Source organism: Oreochromis aureus, linkage group 2 (genome assembly GCF_013358895.1).
Source record: "Oreochromis aureus strain Israel breed Guangdong linkage group 2, ZZ_aureus, whole genome shotgun sequence".
Taxonomy (NCBI): Eukaryota; Metazoa; Chordata; class Actinopteri; order Cichliformes; family Cichlidae; genus Oreochromis; species Oreochromis aureus.
This window is the reverse complement of record NC_052943.1, coordinates 199056-210543: the sequence shown is the minus strand read 5'-3', so window position 1 is coordinate 210543 and position 11488 is coordinate 199056. Positions and strand designations below refer to the sequence as shown.

The 11488-nt window shown below is 45.1% G+C and overlaps 1 protein-coding gene across 3 annotated transcripts; it reads left to right on the top strand.

Annotated features, from left to right (window-relative positions):
* Nucleotides 1-37: 37 nt before the first annotated feature.
* On the top strand, nucleotides 38-7112 carry si:ch211-132p1.2 (proteinase-activated receptor 4). 3 transcript variants are annotated; one of them, XM_039615030.1, is made up of 4 exons: nucleotides 38-119; nucleotides 478-721; nucleotides 833-1454; nucleotides 5796-7112. In XM_039615030.1, the coding sequence occupies exons 3-4, from the start codon at nucleotides 1343-1345 to the stop codon at nucleotides 6884-6886; spliced, it is 1203 nt and encodes a 400-aa protein (XP_039470964.1). In that variant the 5' UTR covers nucleotides 38-119; nucleotides 478-721; nucleotides 833-1342; the 3' UTR covers nucleotides 6887-7112. The 3 variants fall into 3 exon arrangements, with proteins under 3 accessions (XP_039470964.1, XP_039470956.1, XP_039470962.1); XM_039615022.1 differs by lacking the exon at nucleotides 38-119 and adding an exon at nucleotides 199-378; XM_039615028.1 differs by lacking the exon at nucleotides 38-119 and adding an exon at nucleotides 230-291.
* The last annotated feature ends 4376 nt before the right edge of the window (nucleotides 7113-11488 follow it).

Sequence of the window (11488 nt, the reverse complement as noted above, 5' to 3'; positions counted from 1 at the left end):
ATCACCGACAGGTTGTGGATGTCAGCTGTAACAATGCAACGTGAATGAGCAGCAGCAGGCGGTCAGCACCGCCCCCTGCTGGACACCGTCAGTACATGCAGGTGGGCTCAGTCTATCAGGTAACACTGACAGACAGCAGCTCACAGGTATGTGTGAGGCTTCGGGTAAATCAGACAGGTGGCGCTGCGGGTGCCCTGCACAGGAGCAGACCTGCTGAAGCTTCATGAGTGTCTGTGATGGGGTCAGTCATCCTGAAATATCTCACTCCTGTATAAACTCTTACCTGTGCAGGTAAATGCAGTACATGAGGTTGTTTTAGTGACCTGAGAGCCACTGATTCCTTTCAGAGCAGCTAAAGTCCAGTTTGCTCTTTTGCAGGTGACCTTTGACCCTTCTCAGGTTTTATTTTGTGCAGTTTTCTTCTTGCTCTGAATTTTTTTTATTTTGTTCAAGCTCCTGCTTTATGATTCCTTCCAGATGTTCCTGCTGTGCTCTCCAGGGCACGCAGAGGCCATCTGAGCCTGAGCTCGGGTGGAGCGTCGGACATGAACAACGCCCTAAACTTCTGCATCAGCCGCAGACGCAAACGGGAAGTCTGCTTATCAGCTGCTAACCGCTCGGGAAGATGGTGGAAGTTTCCCACTCGTTAGCTTCTGAGGACTGAAGCAGAGCTGCACGTCTGAGCGTGACGTCCGTGTGAGGCCAGGTGACAGCAGTGCAGGTAAGCCTCATCGTGTTTTACAGGTTTTGTTGTTTATTCAGTTTTGTTTTTTATTTTCAGTTTTCAGAGTTTCCGTGTTTCTGTTTTTTAAATGCTTTTTTCTTTTCGCAGTAAATCAGAATACTTTATTAATCCCGAAGGAAATTATGGTGGAAAAATGGAAAATGCTTCAGAGTAGAAATGCAGCTCGCCCCGCTGAGCTCTGATTGGTCTCTGATTGGGTGTGGGTTGTGGAGTGGATGGCGGGGAGGTAATAGGAAGCAGGTACGTCAAGGCTTCTATACTTCTGAGGACATGACAGTTTTCAAAAGTCTACAAACAAAACCAGCTAGCCTGAAGTGAGAAGAGGAAGACACACACGGGTCCTCACAGAGGCACAAATACCAGACACACACACACACACACTTGGATTGCATCACCAGGGGAGGGGACAGCACAGCAGCTCTGAGATCAGACAGAACGCCTCAGACCACAGATGGGACAACTGCTGACAGTATTACTACCAATACTACCAGTACCGCTGATACTGGGAGAGAGTACTGTCAGTACTAGTCTGAGGTGAGCTGAAAAACATCTGCTGCAGCTGTGACTCGGTGAAGAAGAAGAAGAAGAAGAAGAAGAATGAGGGGGCTCACTGGGACTCTCCTGGTCTTCGTCTGCCTGCTGGCGTTCGTCTGTAGCGTCTCTCCTCCTCTTCCTCACCCCACAGATGAATGTCCTTTTATGGCCATCCGTAAGTCTTCTTCTCTTCTTCCTGTGAGCGCGTAGGCAGGCTGACAGTTTTTACTGGCAGCTTTCTGAACCTGAGGGCATTTAAACAGAGTGAGGATGCACAGTGTTTACAGAGGGAAGCAGTGCCTCCTCCTCAGGGTCAATCATTTACTGACACTTTAGACAACAGAGAAAAAACATGTACAAACTTAAAAGTCTGAAAATACTTTGTGTGCATTTGAAGACGCTTTTATAAAATTCACATGTTTAATCAAACCTCTCAAATTAAACTGAAGGTCATCAGACGCGGAGAGACACCTGCTGTGTTTATCAAATGACCTTCAGTTAGGACCGGCTGTATATGTGTGTAATGCCAATCTTTATTACAAGAAGGCGCCGCAAGTCAATGTAAACTGTATTTAAATAATCACTTTTTACAGACACAAGCTGTGCCCCAATTCCGAGGCCACATCCTTCTGAGGAACACCGGCCTTCACGGTCTACGTGGGCCGGGCCCTCCGAAGACCGATAGCGCTGAAAGTGAGCGGCTGTGAAATGGAACGGTCTAGGTTTGCGCCATCTCGGTGGAGTTTAATAAACTCGGCCGTCTGCTCCTTGCTATCTAAAATATAACAGGACAGTGGCGTAAACTCTCGACCGTCTCACACTTCTGTTTAATCAGTTTTCTGTTTGACGTTTATTCAGCTGTGTGAAAACTATAACTCTAATCTCAGCCAAACCGATTTACTCAGGAACAAATAAAACACTGAAAAAAGCCAAACAATAACATTTTTAAGTTATCTAAGTGACTTATATATCATGTTTAACCTGAGTAGCCAAAGACCGCGGGGGTCTGAAAACGATGTGCCCTATCGAGCTGGTGACGTCTCAGAAAACGTCGGAGCACTTTTGCAAATATGTGATGTCTTGATAAACCGAGCAGATATTTAAAGTTTACACAGCTACATTCTTGCCTGAAAATATGTTAAAAGTTTATTTTGTGACCCAGAAAGATTAATAAGAGTAATATTAAAACCAAGTAGCTGCTGCCATTGTTGGAAACTGGAATTGGCTGGGCCGTGCTATGAATTCTGGGATATGCTGGGCCACGAAGGACACACCCGACCCATCCTTCAAATCTGGGGAAATGAAGGACATATTTGTTTGCCCGCATTTGGAGCAGCCTTTGTCACCTGACTGTGACGTAATCGGCCTTCAAATGCAGCTTCTGAAGGATGCGGCCTCGGTTTTGGGACACAGCTACTGTCTGGGAACAAGGAAAACACTTGTTCCCAGACAAAACACAGCCAAAAACAGCTGCGCACATCCAAAAACAGTTATATCAGAAAACCGCCCTGCAGGTTAGCGGGAGGTACTTCACATTCATCATTAATCAATAATCATATTGTAAATGTCTCTGAAATTAGAGGCTGGTCCAAGATCAATTATAGTCTGTCTGAACTTGCATGTGATCATGTGCTGATGCAGAACATGGTTCTGTTCTGGTGCTGAGTCTCTGCTGGAAACACAGAACACACCTGAACACCTGTTCAACCAATCACATTCACTTCACTCTGACCTGGTCTCCAGGTCTCCTTCATCAGGCTGTGGGATCCCATGGATCCAGTTTAAAGTCTTACAGCTCTAATGTGGAGCAGTCACCTTAGAAATAAACAGCAGCACTGAGCATGCTCAGACACAAAATCATTCATTCAAATCGTGGTTTAACCTTAAAAACTGTTAGACTTTTATGGTTTTTATAGATTTCATCTGACAACATCTCTGATTGGTTTGAGTAGCTGGAAGTGTTAAAATCTCCCAATTCTTTTAATCTTTGGGCTGAAGGAAGGACAATACTCGGTGTATAAATGCTCAATCAACCATTATTTATTTCCATACAATTCAACACTTTTGAGCATAAACCATCATGATGGGGAGACCTGCATGCAGAGGGTCACAGCAAATCTCAAACTGGTGGAGGGTTACTCAGCCTCTTATAGCCTCTAGTGGCCCCCACCTAGTCGTAAAAGCCTAAACATTCACATTCTTTCTCTCACACGGCGCCTAAGTTATGACCTCGGCTCCTTGTTTTATCTCCTCCTGATGAGATGGGGCAGAAAACCTCTCTGGTATGTTCTGTTCTCTTCTAATCAGACAAATAAGGCCATGACTCTGAAAACGGTATTTCTTATAACTCAGCAGTATAATGCATCATAAAACAATATCATTCATTCACAATAAATCAGCAGTCTAATCTAATACAAATCAGTTTAATAAATCTAATAGTTATCACCTCTTCAGGAAAATAAAGCAAACTAAAACTACATAATAATTTCACAATCATTAATCAGGGGTATAACATGGCATAAGATCATATAATAATCTCACAGAAGCTGTCCTGAACTTTGTTCGTGGTCACACCCCTCTGGTTTCTCTGTGACGATGGGTCGTCTGCACTGCTGACACAAGGCATCAGGGACACCCCCACTAGCCCCTCTGTGCAAACGGATCCAGTTCCCTTTGACTGAAGCTTTGTGGAAACCTTTATGGAAAATGAATGTGCATGCAAAGTACCAACACAGTTCACTCATAACTTTGTGTGTCTTTGTACACTGTACTAACAAAATCCCACAGCTCACCATTTGGGATGTAAAAGGTTAGAGTTCATCCAAAGTAAAGTGGGTCTTTAACAGACAGGTGAGGTACAGAGGTCTGCAGAGAGAAGGGAGTTCCAGCTGAACAGAAGCACAGAGCACTCTGTTAGCTGTCCAGTTTTATCTCAAAGGAAACAGGAAGTACAGCTAACAGGACTCGACAAGCTCCAAAAAGTCTTTTTAAAAGAAGTCTTGGCACTCGGCAGCCATTTGGAATGAACTTGGGCAGTATGCCACTGTTCAGTTATGATGGTTCTCGCAGGAGGGACATGACTTTTCTGTGTAACATTGTTAAATCTTTGAGCACAAACAGAGAAAATCTGATACTGGTGCATTGGAGCCACGCTGGGCGAAGTTCCCGTAGATGATTCAGGTTGATCAGGAAGTTTCCTGAAGTATGAAAAACAACTCAGCAAGTTGGACGCACTCAGGGACCCAACACAGGAAGTTTAGCTTTTAGCCACAACTGACTAATACCAACCTTTGATACAGCTTAAAGATAAATATCAGTCAGTCCTGCTTGTTTGCTGAGCAGTACAAAAGAAATGTCTCTCCTCTGTTGGAGACATTTGTAAGTCTGACAACTTTACTGGCATTTATCAAACTGTAGGAGGAACACAAGGGTGTTGGAGGTGATCAGTGTCCACACCACAGATATTCTGAGGACAGGCCAGGATACCACAGCGGTCTAAATGTCTTCACATGTGATTGAATCTCACTGATTCGTTCCACTGTGAGCTTTGTCAGCTTTTATTTTAACAGTCTGGAAGAACAGTTCAGCATCAAACTGCATTTCCATGTCCAGTGGAGGAAATCTGTGTTGATCTTTAGTAAACATCTGCTTTAACAGTTTTATTTTCTTTTTCACTTGATAAAAATGAAAACTAAAACTCACTTTCCAGGAATTAAAAATGCACCTGCAGTTCCCCTGTTGTCCAGCCGTGGCTACAGTAGTGAGTCAGTCCCCAGAGAATCCCATGTTAAAACTTTACAGCAGAAATACCTGTACGGGGGAGGGGCCAGTGTCCTGCAGGTTTCAGATGTGTCCTTGATCCATCACAGCTGATTCAAATGTTGACCTCCTCAACACGTCTTGAAGTTCTCCAGAGGCCTGGTAATGACCTAATCATATGATTCTGGTCTGTTGACCCAGGGTGAGATCTGAAACCTGCAGGACACCGGCCCTCGAGGTTGGAGTTCCCCACTCCTGCTCTAAAGCCTAACCTGTCGCTGCCATCAGACAGGTGTTTTTTTTTTAATATCTGTAACTCAATTGAAAGAATTCCAACTGTTCCTGAAAGCAGCGACTCTTCACTTTTTCAGTAATGTTGGAGTCATTACGGTACATCAGGCAGCCCTGTAAAGACAGAGGTTGGCTGAGAGAAGAGAGAGTGAGTGAGTGTGATGGCGCTGTAGACATTTTTTCAGTCATCTGGATTCTTGAGTTCTTTTTACCATCTTTTTAAAAATTTTTGTTTTTGTTGTTTTCTGTGTTATTTGCCAAGATTTGGATGTTGCGACTTGCAACACATGCGCAGAGTTGCTGCTTTCAGGAACAGTTGGAATTTTGTCAGTTGAGCCAGTGGTTAAATGGTTAAAGTTTGACCTAAAAGTCTGACCTAAAACTGATGGGAGTGCCCGCGCTCCCATCAGTTTTAGCGGGTTAAGGGGAGACCTGTTATGCTCTGATGTGTGTCATGTCCCTGCAGGTCTGCGGACCTTCCGGCTCAGGCCTACCTGTAATGGGACAACTCTGAAGGAAAAGCAGCTGAAGGAGATCCAGGCTCCAGCCACCAACCTGTACCTGCCCATCCTCTACCTGCTCGCCTTTGTGGTCGGTCTGCCCTCCAACTTGCTGGCTCTCTGGGTTCTGGTGTTCCGGACCAAACAGTTGCCGTCCACCACGCTGCTTATCAATCTGACAGTGGCCGACTGCCTGCTACTGATGGCGTTGCCATTTCGGATCGTCTACCACTTCAGGGGGAACAACTGGGAGCTCGGCGAGCCCTTCTGCCGCTTTGTCATGGCGATCTTTTACGGCAACATGTACGGCTCCATGTGGTGTCTGGCTTTTGTGGCCCTGGACCGATACATCGCTTTGGTCCACCCATTTCGCGCCAGGACTCTGCGCAGCCAGCAGATGTCTCTGTGTATGTCAGTGGTGGTGTGGACAGTGGTTCTGGTTGCCATGCTGCCGCTGCTGCTGTCACGGCAGACCTATGAAGTCAGCACGCTGCAGATCACCACTTGCCACGATGCGCTTCCAGAGGATGAGCATGAGAACTACTTCTTGCCGTATTTCGCCACCCTGTTCGCCACCTGCTTCCTGCTACCCTTAGCCATCGTCCTGTACTGCCACAGCACTGTGCTGCGCACCTTGCTGGCTGAGGGAAAATTCTACAGTCACGCCATCCGGGTGACGGTACTGGTGCTGCTGGTCTTCATTGTGTTTCTGTTGCCGAGCAACATCCTCCTCCTCCTCACCTATGCTGACAGCTCACTGGATGGAGATGGAGAGGACCTCTACATGCCCTACATGGTGAGCTTGGCGGTGAGCACCTTCAACAGCTGCATCGACCCGTTCATTTTCTACTACGTGTCCACGGAGTTCAGGCAAAAGGCCAAGAGCACTCTGTGCTGCCACTGTGATTCTGAGGATAAAACATACTCTCTGGTCAAGAATGTGTCATCTTTATCGTCAGGCCCAAGGTCAAAGGTCACCCTGCTGTCCATGTCCAGTCGACAGAGGCCACCTGAGATGCCATGCAGCTCCCAGGAGAACAGAGTAACGGACACCTGACTGCAGACTGTCACGCAAATGTCTTCAAATTGTTGGACTGCTCCTTTAAATGGGGAGCTACAGTATATTGATCTCTTATTGGCTCTGGTCACGTCAGCTGATGTCACATGTTAATGATTTGTTTTTTCACTAGGACCAATTCTGTTTACATTATACATGCTTCCCTTAGGCAGTATCATTAGAAGACATAGCATACATTTTCACTAGTGATGCGCGAATCATGAACGAATCGTTCAATACTCGAGAATCACTTTACTGACTCATGAATCATGATTCACAAGCCCAACTGACTCACTGACTCATCCCTGTTGCTGTTAGCAGCAATATATCTAGCTTATTATTAAAATTGTGGAGAAAAACACAACATCCAGTATCTTAACAAAAACATTTCTGCTCTGAACTGGAAGAAAAAATCCTGAGTAGAATTCAATTCAATTCAATTCAATTTTATTTATATAGCGCCAAATCACAACAGAAGTCGCCTCAAGGTGCTTTATATTGTACAGGAGATCGCACAATAATACATACAGAGAAAAACCCAACAATCATATGACCCCCTATGAGCAAGCACTTTGGCGACAGTGGGAAGGAAAAACTCCCTTTTAACAGGAAGAAACCTCCAGCAGAACCAGGCTCAGGGAGGGGCGGGGCCATCTGCTGCAACCGGTTGGGGTGAGAGAAGGAAAACAGGATAAAGACATGCTGTGGAAGAGAGACAGAGATTAATAACAGATATAAGCTCACATCAAGACAATAGCTCCTCGGTTCACAGTAGCATCGCTCTGCTAACATGCTAACAGCACATTTGAGCTACTCACCCCCTCCCTCCTGTGCTGAATCGTAGTGTAAGCAAATCACTCAGGACTCACTCACCCCCTCCCTCCTGGCTCACAGCTTCTTCTTCTTCTTCTTGGTTGGCAACCAATGTTAAGGCGCATTACCGATGAGCTGCATACAGAGCTGGACTGGGACAAAAAAATCGACCCGGGCATTTTGACTAGAGACCGGCCCACCATTATAGGAAAAATCATAAAGCCTTTGAATGAAAACAAACACTGTAGTGACAGTGATGTACACTGTTCTGATGGTATATATGCATCAATCTATCAATCGTTTGTTGTAAGACTCAGATAATTATTTATTAAAAGCGAGACATTTTAAATGACAATAACAATGAAAAGTATTTCCTTGTGCCCCCCTCTCCCTGTTAATGCCCTACCTGGCCCCCTGGCATAACTTTGCTAGACCCCCCCCTGCACAGTTACCAGCTGTCAGCTACTTAGAAAAGGATCCTGGTGTTATTTGTCTCTCAGAAACAGTTCACAACTTCCCTTCAACTCATCCATGTCACCTAAAAGGTAAACCTGTTTCTACATCACCTGTTCAGCTCTGATGATTCAGTAAGGACATCTCCTGGTTTCATCTTCATGTTTCCCTCTCACCAGATAACCAAACCGATATCATGACCAGCAGCTTTACAGCTGTGGCTCCAGCAAACATCAGCTGATACTAGAAATTAATATTAAATAAATTCTAACAACAGCTGATCAAGCTTAAACGTGCTGCTGTTGTTTAACGCGACATCCGCTGGTTTCCTCTTTCTGGCGCAAAGTGGGCGATAAACAAACAAGAGAGAAAAGCCGATCAGCTGATCATTGATCAGTTTCATGATTGAAGTAGAAACAGAAGAGGGAGGGGAGAGAATGAGAGAAGAAGAGGCAGCTGACAGCGTAAACACAGAATAACTCCAGCTTTGTGTCTTTTTCATTGTAGCTAAAGTACGGGACAAACTGCGTCTCTCTCAGCTCAACACGAAATGCGTAATATTTTCTCTGAATGAGGGACCATTCCATTTTTTAAGGAGCCGTTGGAAACTCTACTAACTAACCTTATGAATAAAATAAAGTTCACTATCAGTAACATCACAGCACCACCCAGCTGTACAGAAACTCCTTCATGCTAGCTAGTACGCAGTACGAGTTATTGTAACTGACTGTAAAAAGTCAGCACAAGGAAAATAAACTCCACCTAAACTTGGTTTATATCTGACCCAGATAGACTGCAGGTCATAACTTCTTACCTGAAGTTCCGTTCACCTGACACGCGGACCGGCGGCCGCTTCGGGTCTCTCCTCTTGCCTCCACTTTCTCTCATCCATCTGCTGGCCTCCACCACTTGCTAATGTTACTGAATCTGTGGAAGCTCCGCGATAGCCACCACACGAAGTAACGAATAACGAGCCTATCTAAATCCCAGTAACGAGTAACGCGTTCCTGATTTTGGCGTAATAACTAGTTACTGTGCTCGTTACCACAATAATAACGTAGTTACTGTAACGCGTTACTTAATAACGCGTTAGTCCCAACACTGGTAATGACATAATTTTTAGTGTATTTTTAATGACATATTGGATGTATATATTGTTAGCTTTGATAAATTATGTTAGTGGAGTTAGGTTAATAGGTGAGTGTAAATTGCCCATGGGTGTACATTTGAGTACAAATTGTTGTCCGCCTCTCTGTGTTAGCCCTGCAACAGACTGCCGACCTGTCCAGGGTGTACCCCGGCTCTAGGCCTGGGGTAGCTGGGATAGGCTCTGGATCAGGTGACCCTGAATCCTGCCTTAGTTATGCTGCAATAGGTGTAGTGTTTCTTCTTCAGTCACTATGTGTTTATACACCTCTCTCCATTTAATTATTAGTCTTTATTAGTTTTATTAGTTAGATTTTGGTTATTATCTCTGGCTCTCTTCCACAGCGTGTCTTTGTCCTGTCTCCTCCCCTCACCCCCACCTGGTCGCGGCAGATGGGGGCCCCTCCCTGAGCCTGGTTCTGTTGGAGGTCATCTCTTCTTGTTAAGAGGAAGTTTTTCCTTCCCAGTGTCACCAATGCTTGCTGGGATTTTCTGTATATTCCTGTGGGGCCTTTACCTTACAATATAAAGAGACTGTTGTTTTTTGATGCTATAAAAATAGAACAAATAAACTGAATTCAATTAAATTGCGGCCCCCTCATGCAGACCCTTTATAGGGAAATCAAACACATCATGTGACTCTTTCTGTCATTTATCAGTATTTATGATGATCTGACCCGCTCACTGAATAAACACACTCACCTGTTTCTAACAATGACACCTGCAGAGCTCCCTGTTCCTTGCTTGTTGTTCGAAAGGAAAGGAAGGAGCTTTGAAGAACACTGAAGGAGGATGAACCAACAGGATAAAACAGAAAAACCCATCATCAAACCTCATGATCCCTATGGAGCAGCAAGTGGCAGCAATGGGAAGGAAGAACTTGTTCTTCACAGGAAGAAACCTCCTGCAGAAGCAGGAAGCTGAGGGAGGGGCGGCCATAGTTTAATTATTGGGCAATCGTGGCTCAAGAGTTGGGAGTTCGCCTTGTAATCGGAAGGTTGCCGGTTCGAGCCCCGGCTCGGACAGTCTCGGTCGTTGTGTCCTTGGGCAAGACACTTCACCCATTGCCTACTGGTGGTGGTCAGAGGGCCCGGTGGCGCCAGTGTCCGGCAGCCTCGCCTCTGCCAGGGCAGCTGTGGCTACAATGTAGCTTGGCATTACCAGTGTGTGAATAGGTGAATGACTGGTTGTGTAAAGCGCTTTGGGGTCCTGAGGGACTAAGTAAAGCGCTATACAAATACAGGCAATTTTACTTTAACTGCTTAATTACAGCAGTGGTGTATGAACACATGGTTCTTAAAGGCTGATGTGTACGGTCTGATGGAGGGTGGTCTACATCTGTCCAACACCATCAGGAAGTCGGGCTGGTTTAAGACAAAGTGAAACATTGCATGTTTTTCCTCTGCGGAGGGGCTGATTCTGGCCCCCGGGCCTTATTTTTGACCCCCTGCTGTGGACATGAATTAACAAGAATAATAATTCAGTGTCCAACCTGATAACCCTCAGGTCAGTGGCTCTGAGTTTAATGGCCCATCTACATTTTTATTGGCTTGTGAAGAAAAGCTTGTATTTTTCTATTTTTATATGTTAATGCAATTTAATTACTACAATATTTTATATTATTTCACTTTCAATCTGGAAAATGTTATGAAAGCTGTGAAATAAACATGGTCTGGTACACCCCACGCCCCCTTCAGAGTCACCTCTGTTTGCTGCAGATATGGCCTCCATGTAGAAAAGGACGGCTGCCGTCAGCGAGCTGTGCAAACGTCTATTAAACATGGTGTCAGACTAAGTTAACTGTTCATCTGAAGTGTTTAACAGAACTTTTCTCTGTGTAAAACAAACAGCGGTGGATGGATCAGCTACAGTTTGTTTTTCTTCACGTCAGAGTTTGTTGATCAGGTGTTTTGATGAAGGACTCCTGCTCACCTTTCCAGTAAAGGTTTTATTGGCGGTTACAAAACAGGAACAGTGCATGAGGTCACAGTCTCAGTGATGGCTCCGCCTCCTTCATGGTGTGTAAACAGACTGTTCATAGCCTGTACATAGCTTGTACACTCACTACAGCCTGTACATATTTGTAGTTATAGCATATTCATAACATACCTTCATACTGTGTACACCAGGGGTCCCCAATCCCAGTCCACGAGGGCCGGTGTCCCTGCAGGTTTAGATGTGTCCTTGATC